The sequence below is a fragment of the Chamaea fasciata genome, unplaced genomic scaffold (assembly GCF_029207755.1).
Source record: "Chamaea fasciata isolate MVZ Bird 193981 ecotype frontalis unplaced genomic scaffold, bChaFas1.0.hap1 SCAF_5, whole genome shotgun sequence".
NCBI classification, from domain to species: domain Eukaryota; kingdom Metazoa; phylum Chordata; class Aves; order Passeriformes; family Sylviidae; genus Chamaea; species Chamaea fasciata.
The window spans coordinates 30,251,244-30,268,612 of record NW_027094090.1 but is presented as its reverse complement, the minus strand read 5'-3'; the positions used below and the strand labels follow the sequence as shown (position 1 = coordinate 30,268,612).

At 39.1% G+C, this 17,369-nt stretch overlaps 1 protein-coding gene across 3 annotated transcripts in view; it reads right to left on the bottom strand.

Annotated features, from left to right (window-relative positions):
- The window catches only part of ANO6 (anoctamin 6), a 70,200-nt gene that overhangs the window by 13,762 nt on the left and 39,069 nt on the right, over positions 1-17,369 (bottom strand). For 2 of the 3 annotated variants that reach the window (XM_066183130.1, XM_066183131.1), the window contains exons 4-12: positions 14,171-14,236; positions 12,251-12,529; positions 11,780-11,893; positions 9,555-9,670; positions 9,020-9,154; positions 7,609-7,714; positions 6,326-6,386; positions 2,852-2,997; positions 1,295-1,372 (exon numbers count right to left, since the gene is read on the bottom strand). In XM_066183130.1, the coding sequence (XP_066039227.1) occupies positions 1,295-1,372; positions 2,852-2,997; positions 6,326-6,386; positions 7,609-7,714; positions 9,020-9,154; positions 9,555-9,670; positions 11,780-11,893; positions 12,251-12,529; positions 14,171-14,236 (1,101 nt within the window). The remainder of the gene's footprint in view (positions 1-1,294; positions 1,373-2,851; positions 2,998-6,325; positions 6,387-7,608; positions 7,715-9,019; positions 9,155-9,554; positions 9,671-11,779; positions 11,894-12,250; positions 12,530-14,170; positions 14,237-17,369) is intronic. The other variant, XM_066183132.1, reaches the window with a different exon arrangement.

Sequence of the window (17,369 nt, the reverse complement as noted above, 5' to 3'; positions counted from 1 at the left end):
TAAAAGAAGCCTTTTTTCATGTAGCATAGTAAATCTGCAGGAAAGAAAAGAGATGGTCTGTTTTATGACTAATAACAAGGTTTGTACTGATGTAAGCCAATATAACGAGAAGTGTAATCAAATCTTGCACCTGAGGCATGTGATGGGAAAAAACTCTTCATGTTGGACAATCGGCAGGATGGGTAAATGTACTAGTGAATCTACATTGATTATGGAGAGGGCTGCACCTTCTCTTCCACATGATACTATTACAGACTACACAGGAAGAGAAAAAATTTAAGCCAAGTCATGTAGTCTGCAGGAGTTGCAATAATGATCCAGCTACCCCATCTTCCTTGCCATCTCTTTCTGCTTCTCTTCCTGCTTTTATTTCATGCTAGTTCTCTAGCTATTATTCAGTTTAAGGTCTACAGTCTGTGTATCTTTTTTTCACCATCTCAGCAAACTGCCATGAACAACGTTCCCTGACCCCGCACACAGTAACTGTGCAGTAACACAAGTTACAAACCCAGAACAAATCTCTGCCCTCCAACATGAAGTCTGGCCTATTTAAATCCAGCTGCTAATCAGTATTCTTTCCTTTGTGTTTCAAATGTGTCAATTCTGAGGCTCTCCTGAGCTGCCAGACACCACTCTTTCTCCTATCTGCATCCTATCACCAAGAATGAGGTCTTTTCCAGCTGCTATTTGTGCTACAGATGAGGAGGACTTGCAGCATGCTAAAACACAGAGCTTCTCAAGGCAATCTCTCTGGGCCTGCTTGTGTTATATATTGAGTCATGGTTGACTGGATCACTTTCAAGGTTTAGTTTTAATTAAAGTAGCAGCTCTGGAAGATTAAAGAGCACCCAGCTTTGCTCTGTTAAGTGAAACACAAAACCTGAAAGAAGTCATGGACTGTGAGACACAATATGGAAGAACACAGCTGGAACAAATCAAACAGAAACTTGCAGGGAGGAGAGCATATAAACCTAAGTCTTCCCCTTACTGCCCCACTAAAAGCAAAGACATTTGTCTTAAAATAATGAGGAAAAAACCAATGGACCACCTTCACAAGCATAACTCACAAGCTAAAGCTGCAGGATATTTTGATATTGTATGCTAATGAATACTGGGTGACTACAGCTCCCTTCTCCATGTGGATCCATACCTTATAGGCTTGATTTATGCATGAAATGGAAATCCAACCAAAGCTGTTCCATCCTCATTTTTTGTTCCATTCAGGAGTATCATTTTTTAGACACTTACTAGAAAAGTAAATTTATGACGGGAAAGAATAAGAGAAGAACTTTACCCAGAAGAAGATGGCACTTGTACAGAAAGTCATCCGTACACACTTCCCACATGCAGTGTATGGCACATGCTCTTCTTGCTGTAAAAGATTAAGAAACAGATCAAGGATGCACACAATCTTCTTTTATTGGTTTGTGGGGGTTTTTTTTGTTTTGGTTTTTTTTTTTTTTTTTGGTGTGCTCCAATTAAACTCTTTATTATACTGAGGGCAGAAAGAAAGGAAAAAAGTACCTTGTTCTGTTTCCTGGAAACTCAACATTTATTCATGACTTCAGAAGTCTTGCCTGATCACAGGTGTCTGTTTTTCTGCCCCTTCTAAGATAAAAATGACTTCCACAGAGGTAGAGGGTCCTCAGTTCTTATTGACTTCAGCCATGACAGGGTGGATAGTCCTTTTGAATGGACCCACCCTTCTTGGCTGATCATGGCATCCAAGGTCATTATCTTTCAAACTTCAATGGCTAAATTTAGCAGGCACTAAAATTTTGGTCCTTGATCTCTGTATTTCTCAATGTACTCTGTACGAACAATGGGATGGCTTCCCCAAGGAAAATGACTACCTCAGTGTGGTACTGTGAAAATTCACTGAGTCTTTAAAGAATCTCTGAGGATCAAAATAAAATATTTTAGCATATTCTTCACTCTTTGAACTGTCTGAAAGGGACTTTCTAGCTATGACTTTATATATTCAAGGTGGCATAGGTTTATAAGTTTTTAAACAGGATGAGTTTTTTGATAGTACAAGATATAAAAAGATCTATATAGGATAGTTTTGACTATGGCAGGTAATTTTGAAACTTTTCAGGTGCTCTACAATAAACATTAGTATAACGTGGATGGAATGTGAAAGCAGTGCAAATGATTAGATAAGACAGAGTAATCTATTGACAGAGAATAATAAAAAGTGAAACTGAACTTGAGTAAGCTGCCAAAGCTAAAGTTTCTCAAATGTATACTAAATAGAAATCTAAACTGAGATCCTCATAAATATGAATCCTCTGTCATTGAAATGAAGTTTATCCTTGTCTCTGCAAGTTTGTTGTTATTAATCATAATTTCATCCATATGCACTTAGCAACAATAGCTATTTATACATCTTTCAAACAGAAACATCTTCAGTTAAAAAAACGTTCTTGGCATCATATATAATAATGCAACATTTCCCTCTATTCACCCTTTTTTCCTGATGCATTCCTAGGCAAAGATAGCAAATGTTCTGTGATCTTGGCCTCTGGTAGCAACACTTAATAATTTCTTATTAGGGGATTTAATAAAGTAGACTTAGTCTTCTAAGCTGGGGATGATGTCTACTTCTGTATAAGACAGAGGAACCTCAGCAGTGCAAGGTCCTCAAACAGGCAACTACTTTAAAGTGCTTTCAGTCAGATATCAATTCCCTTGCCCTGCATCTTTATCAAGTCACTGTTTTCAGGCCAGCTTATCAATTTGATGCACTGCTGATTTATAAAGCTCCAGTCCCGATTCACCACTTTCATAGTGTCTGCTCACAGCATGCCTATAGCAGTAACCATCACCAGTTATCAAAACAGTCCTTTACCTGTGTGATTTCATTCATCACCACGTGAGTGCAGCGAGCTTCATATTCTGGGCGAACTTGCTCTTCTTGCTCTAAGAACTCAACTGTGTCCCATTCATACTCCAGTTCAGCCTGCCGCCGCTTCCAAAACTCCAAAAAAAAGGTAACTATCCAAATGACAGACAAAATGAGCAATACCACGTGAGTACTGGATACTGCTTGACCCCTCTGGGCTATAACACACGGCTCAGTATTCCATACAGCTTTTCACATGGAATAAGACATGGAATAAAACCTTTATTGGCTAATGCAAGTGGATCTACGCCTTTATGCAATTACGCTTTTGGATGTATGTTCTTTAATATGAGAAACCTGAGGTAAATGCTGGTATAACCACATGCTAAAGAATGTATATACTTTATCTATGCATTTTCTTTCTGCCTAAGGCTGAAATATGAGCACTTTGCATTTCGTATCACAGACTGCTTTGAAAACGTTTAACATGGGATGCTGAAGAAATTAAGTTGTTTGGATAGGCGAAGACAAAATGCTGGAAAGTGCAGGGCTTCTAGAAAAATTAAACTCAGTATGCTAAAAAATGTCACAGGGAAGAACTCATGCTCATTCACGCTGCAATTTTTGTGTAGACAAGTTATCAATTTGCAGACTACAAAAACAATGCTTGTTCAGGTAAAACTGCTTAAATACAGCTGTCTTTCCTCCTCTGCTAGCACAAACCTGAAGAGACTGCAGGTCTTTTGTATGGCATGGAGTTTAGAAACTCCCTGGGCTGGGCCAGCTGTTTTCCTGGACTGTTGGAAGCAGCTGGAAGCGCTGAGAGATCAGGTACACAGATGCCTAAGCAGGAACAGTTAAACATGAATCCAGCCAAACTCATTACCTTGTCCCAAGACACTACTCAGGCAGATCTGGTAGCAAAAGCAATGACAAACCCAGATGGGAAGGCGGGGAGGAGCTCAGGATGCTGGGTGTCACTACCATGCTCCCTGGCACACCTTGATCTTCATTCTCGAAGAGGGTGCAGGCTCAGATTAAATGAGTGGTGTGGCTCTGCAGCACTGTTTCCAGGAGGAGTAGTATCCAATCACTGCACTGCCATTGCTCTCATTGTCTGGGAGTAATTAACCCTAAAACTGGGGCTTTATTTCGCTAGTTTGGTCCCTCATTCTGAATGATGAAACCTCAGCGGCATGCAGTTACAAGTCCAAACATTAAAGGTTATGTCTAAAATCAGGTGTGGTTCAAAAATCCCAAAGTGAAACATTTAAAACCCAGGAAACTCCATGGGCTGGGCTGTGAGATACCCTGGCATCTGCAAACAGGCGTAACTCCAGAAAACCCTGTCCCCTGATTATTCAGGGGCCTCTTTCTCAAGGACTTCTCCACTCCCCCATGCTTAGAATGTAGCAAGGACATTGCAAGCAGCGGACCAGAGGGTCTCATCTGCTTTCACCTGCAGAGCAAGGACATTAGTCTTCCATAAACCTCTAATTTCTGCCCAGCCCAAATCACAGGAATATAAAGGCTATACTGGTTTTTTCCAGCTGCAAATTCAGCTGCTGCTGGAGAGCCCTGAAGTGCAGGGACTCCTTCTGTGGCGATAGCGTCAAGTGCTAACTGTGGCAGAAGGGCACATAACACAGGGACAGCTCTCCCAGCCCCCTACTAGCCAAGCTGTATCTTTCAGAGCAGGAAAGGAGCTCCTGCTGGATTTGCCATTTTCCTTTTATTTTGAAGCAAGATTGTTTCAACAGTGGAAACAAATGACATTTCAGAATCAGGAGATCAAAGCAGTCATTTCACATCATATTGAGTGGTGCCCCCTTTCATGTGTATCCCAGCTCCACCCTTCAGGCTGGCCCAGGTATTCTGCCTCTGAAGCTGTGTCACCAAGGTCTGAGAAGAAGTGCCTCCATTGGGGAACATTTCTTGGTTTAACTGATCTTGCTCAGGGAGGGGATCCAGGAATGGCAGCAAGTGAAGTGGAAGCTGCCTCTTGTTCATGACCTTTGCCAATCTAGTGTTACCATCAAAGGGAGAATTGGCAGAGCATTAATGTATAAAAAAGGGTAACTCCCGAGGCCAAATTCCCTGGTGTTTTATAGCGCTTTAAGATTTTTGAAGGGAATACACACAAGAAAATATGCACTTATTAGAAGTGTACTGATGATAATGAAGCAATAATATATCTAAGAGTCTAATATTAATTTTAATTGTTTTGGACAAAGAAGTCTAAAAAAAGTAATAGAGCAAGATGAAAATTACAGCTGGAATTATACCAGGACCATGGGTCATTTGGATTCAGTACAATTTTGGTTGAATTTCTGTAATATAATTCACCTCTTTATATAGTGGACTTACAACAAGAATAGTAGTAGACCTTGCAGCCATATCTATAAGCATGAATTGAACTTTGTAATTATTGCTCCTGGAACCATTCTTCAAAACAAGAAGCACAATTTTAATTAAAAACCAGACTGACAGTAAATTAACTCTTGACATGATGGGAGAAGATTATATTAATATCAAACTTCTAATAACTTACAACTTGGTGAATTCTGTGCTGGCATTTTGACTTTAGCATATGTTTTGGAAGAAAACTTCTTTTTGAAATTATACATTTCACCTTACATTTCTTTAAAGCAAGAGTTATTTTGAAGCACTCTAGGTCATCATAGGGAAATAAAAATACAACATGTTTTACAAAGAAAGCAAATTTTGCGTTCTTGTCAGTCTATATATGAATTCAAAATATTACATGAGACACATTCTCTATAGCACCTCGTATACAGACCTAACATAGAACATACTTCTGTAATTACAGGATAAGACACTGCAATAAAAGCCAGTTAACAAAGCTGCTAACAAGAATAAACCAAATTGTTTCTAGGAAAATAAACCTTGCCTAATCCCTTGAATATAGCACCAAGTGTTTTCACCTGTGGGAAACATCCCGCTTTCATATACATTTTCTGTGCTAAAAGACCAATCTAGTGCTTGTAACCTACTGCACTTTTTACAATCTGCTTCTTAAATAAAGACAGAAGGAAAAGAATTCCTGAGAAATATAACAAAATGCTATTTTCAATTGCATTGTGCAGTTACACAGCTGTTAATAGCACAAGCATCTCCGTAAGTCTTTGGGAAAAACCCCAGATCTCCTCTGACAGATATACTTAAGCATGTGGCTGGCTCCTGCTGGATGAACATGTGGCAGCCTTAACCACCTCCCTCAGACTTTTCTTCAAGTCATCAAAACAGAACAGATACTGAAGACTAATTTTTAAGACTACAACTTTTTGTTTGCTTATGATGAGTTCCTGTGAATGTGCTTGTTTTCTATGGAACTACTTTCCAGTGAATTCCCAAGTGCTAGCAAATGAAGTCAGTGCAAATTTATCCATGTTTTCTTGGCTGATGCTGGAGGCTAGGCCAAAATTAGATAACAAACCACAGTTGTTGAAATTGACTTACCCCATATTCCCATAAATACTGCAAACACCAGTGTTCCAAAGCTATCAAAGATACAGAGTTTCTGGAAAAGTGGAAAAGAAAAAAAAGTCTTAAAATATAACTGACCATTTTTCTTCTTCTACAACAACACAGAACAGAACCCAGAAGCTGCTTACTGAAAATGTTGATTTTCAGTTTTTATGTAGTTTCATAAACAACCCTTGTGGATAGTGTTTCCTCAACTTCTGTCCATGCACACCACTCTCCAGGAAATCAAGGAAATTAAATGCAAAATTCAGAACGAAAAAGAAAAGCCAAATATGAATTATGGGGAATAGTAAAATGGTGTGCTATCAAACTTTCTTCCATCTGTTGCATACTAAGAGGAAAAACAGTGCTTCTGGTCTGGGAACTCAGTATAGAATTATGGATCTTTAGTACAGCCACTAAGGCCATGGACACATCTGGTTCTCATAAGCAGGATAGCAAATAAGTTAGTTAGTAAAACCACACTCTGATGAAATACCTCTGTGGTCACTGTCTCCCCTTTTTTTCCCATCATAGCCTTTTCCCTGCATTCTTATTCCTTTTACCATGTAAGTGTGCAGATGCAACACATTAAAGTTGGGCAAAATATTTTTGATGATTAGCTGAAAAATCACAGTTTTGGGACTGAATCTACGGAGAGGAATGATGAAAGGTTAACATTAGCTTCGTGAGACAAGGTAGTGGGGAAAGAAAGTAAGGTTCTTTTTGACCAGAATAAAGAGCAGACAAGAGGACACGGCTGTGTCACAGCTTCTGTCATAGCCAACACCAGCCTCTCCTTGTACCCATCTTCTCCTTGGCAACATGGATCAAATTCAAGGCATAGATCCAGATAGCTTCTTCATGCAGGGAGGAGGCAGAAATTAGAAATGTCAAAACAAGCTTTAAATGTTTCCTTAGCAAAATTGATTCAGAGCTACTGAATCAAGGCTTTACTGAATCTTCCCTTCCCTCAAAAAGAAGTACCCCAAATGAAACCTATTTTCAATTAAAATAACATTTTATTCTCATATCAATTATCATCAGCTGTGTGAAATAAAAAAATTTAAATTTTTCATCTTAGATCAATTTGGAGCAATTAATGTTGCTGCTTTTACTTTTCGAAGTTGAGTCACTGTACCAAAAGGAATACCTATTTGCACATTTTTAGCAGTTCTGCAGGACATTAATGGAGGACCAACATTATTCCATATGTAGTACTAGAGAAAGTGCAACTACAGTTTAAAAGTGTGTCTACAGGCTGCAAATGTAGTTACCTTGGATGATTCACAAGTGATGTTGAGGTTCCAGTAGGTACATACTTTATCACACTGAGGGCACATTATGATATTACCTCCTATGTTGGGGTCACATACTTCTTGGCTGAAAACAAAACTAGTCAGTCACTCACTAACACTAAATTCTTTAGTCCTTTTTCACACATGAAGATAGTGCAATAATCTCAGGGAATTAAGAAATAATTTACCAGTGATCTGCACTCAAGAATTCCAACCCCACCCCTCGCCCTGGCAACATATCCCCATTTCCATTCATAGTCCTCATCTCAAAAATGGTTGACACATGAGGAAAATAATTTCCATCCCTTGTATGTGGTGGTAATTCTCAAAACTGCCCACACTAAAAATAAAACAGCTCTCAAAAGATCTCAGAGGCTTCAGTAGGAAACCCACAGTGGCATTCTCACACATGCTATCGTAGCAAGTCTGAAGGGAAAAGGAAGAGCAGCGCTGCCTAGCAGAACAAGGAATAGCTGCAGAGCCCAAAGGAGTCCCTGTACTTAGTCCCTGTAGTCTTCTAAAAAGGATCAGATTGAAAATTGTGCAGAGGGCAGCTGCCACAGTGATTCACAGATCTGTCTCCTAAGAGATAGCAAAGGAGCTGCCATCTCATACATACTACCCCAGCATGGTGGAGGCTGAAAGGTAACATCATTACTCTCTATGCGTGCATCAGGGGGCTAAACACCGGGGAGGGAGCTGAGCTGTTTAACTAAATTATAATACTGGCAAAAAGATGAATGGGTATAAATTTGGCACAGGACTGGAGCTGTGGAATAGCCCTTCAGCATCGATTATGAACACCATTCCAGGAGGGGGTATACAACTGGATGGCCTGTAGGTCCTCTGACACAATGCCATCATTTTTTTTTTCCCTGGGTCGTTTGGCCATGATTGAATTTTGTTGTGATGAGAGAATCTGTGTCATGGCTATGCCTTGCCTTCCAAGGTATCCTAAGCAGCTGAAGGCCCCTGTGGTGTTGCTCTTCCTATATTTTCACAAATTAGAGGAAAGAAATTTTTAACATCTTTGGGGATCTAATTTAAGGATTACCACAGTGAAAATTATGTCTTATGGCAATCTGTATTGACTTCTGATTATCACTCTTTTCTTTGTGTTCCTACACTAGGTATGGTGAACCTCATTCAAAATATAAATAAAATTATGAAATAGCAAACTCCCCCATGTCTATCACTGCAATGGTCTATGGATATCCATTATTTATCTAATATTTTATGCCTTTTCCTTCAAATCCACCATGGTAGCTGTTCTCAGGCCCTCTAATTTTGCCTCCTTCATTAAGCAGTGCCTTGCAAACCCTGCACTGTCCCCCTGTGCACAGGAGTGATCAAAATTGCACGTGATATTAAAGCAGGCCTGATCAGGTACCTCCATGTGCAGTTGTCCTTTGTCAGGCATCCATACAGAAAACAGCCAACTCCTACAACCGCAGCCACAGTCAACATATTTGTGTAAAAGCCCAGCCAAGCAAAGTAGATGCCAATTTTCTCTCCATAGTATTTCCTGTAGAGGAGAAAGGTGATTTTTATTTTCTTAAGCAAGTAAATCCGCATTTCTGCTTCAAATGGCTCTTCGTTTCACACATTTTATTCCAGCCCATATTGTAATAGTCCTCCGATTTCAACTTTGGGATTGCAGTAGTATTGCATGCTTTTGTCAAAGGATACAAATGGGGGGGAAAAAGAGAAAAGACCATGCATTACATAGAAAAATTTTAAGTGCTTGCCTTTTCATAAATCAGCTCATCATGAAACCAATCTCAAATTATGCTCCTGTGCATGAGCTGATCTGGGTGTATGTATCTTCCCTCAGAACTGACTTGACCCTTTGACTTCCCCAAAATCAGACCCATTATGTAGATTTCTCATTCTCCCTGCATTAGTCCAGTGCCTGTTACACCAACCTGATGAAATCCAGAGGCTGCAGTTTGAAAATGTTTTTAGGATGAGCCCATTCTCTGTAGAGGAGATATCGTTCACTTGGGCAGTTGGGATCGCTTGATGGGTGCCGAAAACTTGACTGCAAAATAGAACAAGCATGAGAAGATATCACTAAGATCAAACCAGTGCAGCTCATCCCTCATCTCTACAGATGATCTCTACACCATGGAGCTAGAGCCTGGAATAGCCTTTTAGACAGCCCTACTGCAAGCCAGGGAAAGGAAACAGCAGCTCTGAGAGCACACCAGGATTCAGGAAAGAAGATTGTCAGAAAGGCACTGAATGCTAAAGTAAATGCTGTACATATGTGAGCTGAAAATAACAGACTCATCATGAACTTAATCTAAGCACATGTCAACGTCTTGGCACTTAGGAATAGAAAATAAAAAAGGATCCATTCTAATTAGAGAACAGGACTGAATTAAAATGGATTTTAAGTAGCTTTAACATGCAACACATGCCTTGCTTCAAAATAATACCGTACTAGAATACAGGCTGGAAAGACTGAGGGCAAAATCCAGGGCATCAAGCCTCTGTTTTAAATTTAAAAGAGAGTTCACGTGAAGATAATCTTTGTATTTCCTGGTAGGCTATTTAAAAAGCTATTTCAATAAAACCTGCTTAATTTGAGACATACTTCCATTCTATATCTGTGATGCAACAAGATGAGCGATGTTTGTAGAGACCTATCTGCTACTTTTCATTTTCAGCATAGCTGTGATGCATAATTTCAACTGTATAAAAAGATAGCAATTAATTACTAGTCATACTGAGTCCAAATTCCCCATGCCATGGTAGAAATAGCCTGCAAGGCATGCTTTAAATCTTTAAAAGGAAACCTTAAAAATGGCTAGTCACAAATGATATTAATTCTATTCTGTAAAGCTTTGATTACTTACAAGAAACATGGTTTGTCTTGATTCTGCCTTAAAAATTTCTTTGAAAACCTTGGAGGCCTCCTAAATATTTTAAGCCAAGTCCATGCAGCTGAAGCTGTAATCATTCCTGACCTCCCATGTTCTCAATGTCTCCTTGACAGAACACACCTTGGACACAGAATGGTGGCTCTGAGGGGGACAAGTTGGGATGTTGTGGTTATCCAATAGATAGAATACAGAAAATCAGCCCTCAGTCTTTGCTCACTTTGCATTCACAGCCTCATATGGAGTTTTTTCTTTGCAAGTACTCTGAAATCTGATTTTTTTTCCTCAACTTTTTTGTGCTATTGCTAGCCTTACTATACAAAACTACTAAGGAATCTTTTAGATCTCCTCTGACAGATATACTTAAGCATGTGGCTGGTTCCTGCTGGATGAACATGTGGCAGCCTTAACCACTTCCCTCAGACTTTTCTTCAAGTCATCAAAACAGAACAGATACTGAAGACTAATTTTTAAGACTACAATTTTTGGTTTGCTTATGATGAGCAAACAAAAAGTACACACATATATAAATACACATATATATAAATATATAAAAAAATTTTCTGTCTTTCTTATTCAAATGATATAATTAAAAAAGCTTCAGAAGTAGCTGCAAAAGCTGGATTTGTTATTATTGTGAGGTGAAATTGAAACCAGTTAAGCTTCTCTCTGCAAGATTCTGACAACACCTGTGAGACATTGGACTGGCTGGGCAGAGCCTTCCTGTAGAAAGCTGAGTCTCATGTATGTATGCTGCAATGTTTGGGAACCAAGGGACTATTTCTAACTGTGCAAGACTTTCACACATCCTAAATTAAGATTTGTAGTCTACATCTCTATCAACAATGTTGATAAGAATTTTAATGTTGGAAAATTGCATATTAATGAAACACTGATTTAGGACTGATAACGCAGTGTGTCATGGGAACTACCTCTCAGTCCGGGTACTTTAATGAAATACATCTTCCAGAGAACACACGTTTAAGAACTCTCAAGTGAAATATATTGGTTTTCATTTATAGAAATACATTTTTAACCAACAGTGCTTTGGAAGAAAATCTCTAGCAAAACCATGTCCTAATCTTCTATGTGTGTATAATACCAGTCCAGGAATAAGACAACGAATATATATAGAGAGGAATATATATAGAATATATATATTCCTCTCTATAATAATATATATATAGAGAGAGAGGATATACATATCTAGGTATAGTTCAGACCTCTATATCAAACTGTATTTTAGTTACAAGCACCAGACTTACATCATGAAGGGGAAATGCTGCTTTGTAGATTCCAGTGTCCAGTAATTTGTTAATGCCAAACTTTTTCACATTATTTTTTGTTGCATATTCCACACGGGACAGGATAAAATGAACCTGAAATTTAAAAAAATATTTTTGTGTCCTTGCAACCTGAAAGAAATCATATACAGCTATACCTGTCTCAGCATACAATCAAGTTAGGAAAGAGTAAGCAGTGTAGACAAAATTAATTGCACAGGGTATACAAACCATTCAAATCCCTCCTTTAAATTCAGGTGGAAGCGAAATAGGAAAAATGTAAGTAAAATTTTCCCTTTGGATTGCCCAGGCTATTTCATAAATTACACAGGACTCTTGCATCCCAAACATTTTTAATTCTTTAGGCTGTTTTAGTGAAGGTAATTACTGTGATTTGATAAAAGGAATAGTTTCTTTTTAAGAGAGAATGCTAGAAATACTCCATGGACTTACAATTCGGCTTCTAGTTGCAGGATTGAAAAATGTGTCTTTGTCTTGGATATAGAAGTTGGACAAATGTTCCTTTTGAAAAGGGGCAGTGAAAAACTCTTGCTCAGGTTTGATGATATTTTCATCCACCCTGAAGAATCTACTGAACCAGTTGAAAGCTGAGTCTCGGGTTTTCAGGTCATTGTGTTGCAGAGGCAATTTGATGTGCATAACCTCAGCGTATGTGCACAGCACTTCCCAAGGTGCATGCACTTTCACAAAAATAAGTTTCTCATCCAAAACCTGAGATGAAAGAGTATTGAAAATAAGTATGCAAGCAAAGAACTTCTCATTTTAGCAATTCTTGAACTACTGAGAATTTTCATTCTCTTTAAAGCTCATAGATAACCTACTCAAAGTTATACTCATTATCCATCCCAGCAAATATATCATTGGCTTCTGTAAAAGCACTGACATGAGGAAACAGGCAGATGAAGGCATATAAAGGTATATAAAAAAAGACAGTTAAATGTTCCCTTAATGCTTAATGTTTACATCTCTGCAAAGTATTGTACAAAGCAATTTAAGTGTAACACTTTCCCCATATGGGGTCATTAGAACTCTTTTTATTTGTAATTTGACTGGGCAGGCATGGCTCTGGAGCTGCCAGTGACTCCCCAGCAGCTCAACTACAACCCCAGGATGATGGGAGCAGGCTAGGCACTCATGGGTGCTCCTGGGCAACAAGAATTCCAAGCTTCCTAGAGAGAGTGGAAAGAGGGAAAGGGAAATTCGATGAAACTGCTGAAAAAGACAGCATGGGGAACATTTGCTCCCACTGGGAGCAAACCCAAACACAGCAGTATGCATTGGGAACTCTGACAGCCACTCCTGCCTCCTGTCTACACATCTGTAGACCTACTGCTGCCCTGCATTAGTGAGCGTCAGCCACATGAATTTTACTTATGGAGCTCATTGGCTCAGGAACACTGGTCAGATATCTGATCTAGCCTGGGGAAATGTCCAGTTTCGAATGTTTTTCAGTCGTAATCACAGCAGAACTATTGAAGACTGCAATATGAAAGTATAGCACCAGGTCTGCAACAGCCTTCCAGACAGCAAGCATTACTTTCTTATGAATGTGAAGAACCAGACTGCATTCTTGGACATGCAGCAAAAGCCATCACTGCAGACAAATAAATACTGTAATGCCATAGATTCTGAGTCTAATTTGGGAGGAAGGGGCAAAGCAACCATTTCTGGAGCTCACTACAGACTACCAAACAACAACAAAATTAGACTGGAAGTGATTGTCCTGGAGAGGGAGACACAGATGGAGCACCGCAGCCCTGCAGGGTAGGACAAAAGAGAAAGGATTCAGAGGGGCTCTAACCCTCCCTGCCAGAGACAGCAGCTCTGGCAGCTGGTGTGCATTACCACAGTGCTCTCGAACTGCCTGCAGGCGACATCTCAGCCCAAAATACACAAAGCACACGATAGAACCACTTGGACAGTGCCAGGCCTTGAGAGAAGCAGGGTCATGTGCAGGAGCCCTGCACTGCTCTTCTGACAGGGGCATTCTGCACCAGACACACACTGGTTTCCCACCTGTGCTACACAGACAGAGTATGGGAAGTACCTCTCTGCAGGGTACAGACAGTAATTTTTATCTTCCAAGCTCTGAGCAAACATGCCCTCTGTAATCTCCCAGTTTCATGATGTAATCTTCCAGCTTCCCATCTTTTATTTTGTAGAGGAAGGAGCAGACATAAAGTTTAAAAAGATTTTACATCAGATCACAAAGACACTGCTAACAGAAGAAAGGTGGGCCTTTTTTCTTGAGGAGAGAGAAATCTTACAGTGAATTCATATATCCAGTTTCCTTAATCCCACAGGGGCAGCTCTGCTCTCAGAACAGCCATTCACACAGAGAATAGCACTCACCGACCTCGTTGCTTCTAGGTGCAAGCCATTGTTTATCAGGTTTGATTCATATACTTGTCTTTTCCTCTGTTAAAAGATATTGAACACTGTAAAACATTTGTTCCAAATTTCACAAATATGTGTGCATAGAAAAATGGAATTGCCTCCCAAACCCATCATTATGTTATCTCTATAGCCCACTTGATAGCTACTGTGGTGATACGTACAGTCCTACCTAGTAATTAATCCTGATCCTGAGTTTTTTGTCTGATATGCAACATTGCCCTCAAATGCAATTGTGGAGAACTTATCCTCACAGTTTCTGCTACATTACAGAGTTGTAAGTGTGACTCAGATTTTGAATATTTTGAAATCTACCCCTGAAATTGTGATCTCTTTCACCTTTACTCACTAAGTGAACTATGTTAATCTCCCTTTAGAAAGTCTTCATCTCAAGTGCTTTCCATCCCACTTTCCTTCCAGAAACCTGTAACTTTCTGCTTCTTTCACTGTAATCATATATGTTCATGCAGCAGTTCAAACTGTAGTATCCCAATATATTTTAGTCCATAAATTACATCCTCAAAGGAAGAAGTTGAGAGCTGTGGCACTTGTAGAGTCAGTGGTGCTATTCCAGGAGCATTTAAGGTCCCAGAAGGACACAACAAGTTCTCCTCAGAAAAGATCAAATCTGTGGATCATTTTAATTTCATTTTATAGTTACCAGCACTTGGAAGACAGTGAGTTACAAAACACCTGAAATGTCTTTCTAATTTTGAATCTGCTTCTCCATACAGCTGACTTCCTCCCAAGAAACACAGGAACATCCCCTTTCCCCTCAAATACAAAAAAATAACTCCATAATGGATTTATAAGCAATTTTGAAACTTCATGTGAAGCAATCAAATTTAAAAGCTATCTGCACCAACTGGGTAGTTCCTCAATGATTTATTTGTTTATGTGAGTCAAGGGTAGCCAGCTCTCACTGAGCTACAGACTGCATGTCAAAATATCAGCATGGGTAGTGGGGGGCACCTGTAAGCTGCTGGGGCTGAGAACTCTTAAGCGAGTAGTCTGCTGGAAGAAGATGATTTTAATGCACTGGGGACTGAAAGCCTTATTCCTGTACCAGGTCCGGCTAGGGCTGCAGCGAGGTTCTTGGAGTGACTTGGGGATATTACTTTCTTACTCCCAGACTCCTTTCATGCCGCTGGCCAATTTCTTTGTTGATTAATATGTGCTTAAAGGATTTGGCATCTCCCACAGGAGGGAGATGGTTTAGCTCCCACAGGAACTTAAAGAAGAAGGACCCAGTGTTTTTTGGCTCTATAGTGATTCTAGCTGCCTTAAGATCTGTGCACAGGATCCAGACCTGTTGCTACTGTGAAGGACCAGAGTCAATGAATGACCCTCTAGATAACGTCTTAGGAACTTTGATAGGCATGTAGTGATTCTCAGGGCTAGAATCACCCACTCTAGGGGCAAAAAGTTGCTTTAGCAAAAGGGTAAAAATCTTCACAAGTTCCACAGGAACAGGTCAGTTGTATATCCAAATAAGTTTCATCCAGTTCTTGAATATTTTAAGATGGTTGTAAGTCCCCAAACAAGAAAACGCTATTTTTCCAAAACTCTAGCAAGTCTTGAAACTAATAATTATAGAACTGAATAACAATATGATCAGCCTATCCCATTTATAATTTGTTAGTTCTTAGCTGCAGCAGCTGCATGTGACAATGATCTCAATGGACTAGTTAAATATTTTGTGAAAAAGTATTTTTCTTATCTGTTTTGGGTTTTCTGCCTTTTTATTCCAGTGAAAATCACCTTCTACTCAAGCTAGGCAAAAGAAGAGCCAAATATTTCAATCTGGTTTTTTTGTTCTCTCATCAATACTTAACACTTTTCTCCTTATACCTTGCTTTTCTCAGGATAAAACCACAAACCCAGGCTTTGATAACACTCTCCATGGAGGGATCTCTCTGTGTCTCAGTAATTCACTTGGCTATTGGTGACAGTATAATGGTGTTCATATTTTTTCCTATATATATGTGTGTGTGTGGGTAATGTAGACATTTATGATGTCTACATCTAATTATCTTCGTTGTACTGACAGCCCTAACTTAAAATCACAAATGTGAAGGAGTGTTTTCCTTGAAGTAATATATTTTCTTGCATTTTCAATATTTCATAGATCTCCTTTAAAGGCATTGGTGTTCTCCAATCTCCTTTAAAGCTAAAGGTTTTCAGCTACCTTGGCTTCTAAGTAAACTATATAATGATTTGCTCTGCAATTTTTGTTTTATCAAAACTCAACCCTCTTACCAGTTCATTAATATATGTAGTACACAGCACACAGGAGTTTGTCACTCTAGTAGTAACTCTTCTGACACTTCATCCCTCCTCTTTGCTTCTTCTGTAGTCACGTGGGTGTTTCTAAAGTGAATACTATTCAATCATGAAAATATTTCAACCCAAGTTCTGCTTTGTTCCAGCAAATAAAACAGGCAGAGGGCTAAATGCCTGTTTTATTTTCTTTCTAAATTGCAAAAAATAGATGCAGAGCAATTTTCATTTGTAGACGTCTAATACTATTTTTTAAAATCTTTTAATCAGATTCCTTTAATAATTTATTATGGCAAGGAGTTCCCAAAATTAATTTTGCCCTCAAAATCTTAGAGGAATGTTGACAATATTAAGGTTTCTAATAATACATGAATTCAAGTAGTGAGAAACAAAGCCTCTGGGAGGATTTGCTAATTAGGGGCTTTGCTATTTTATATAAATGATTGAATTATGCATATAATGATCTGTGGAGGAGCTAGACTTTTACCCAGAGGAATCTATAGTGGTTTTGCTTTGACTGGGGAATACAGTATATAAATATAATAGTTTATTATGCTGGAAGGTGGAGACCACCATAAGTTTATTTTAGTATCTGGCATTTCGCTCGGCTACCTGCAAGGCTAAGTTGCAATAATAAAGTAATCATGGTAATGCTGCTAATCTAAATCTGACATAGGTTTTGATGATTGAATGGCTAGTCAATAGACTAAGACACCACAGGATGCATAATCATACACAGTTCTTAAGAAAATGAAAACAGAATGTAAGTAAATGCCAAGTATTACAGGCACGTGGAAGGACCAGCTTTTGCGAGCTGCTTTTTCACCATGGTGCTTTCAATTTCTGGTGATTGTCTTGCCAAGTTGAGGAGATTAAC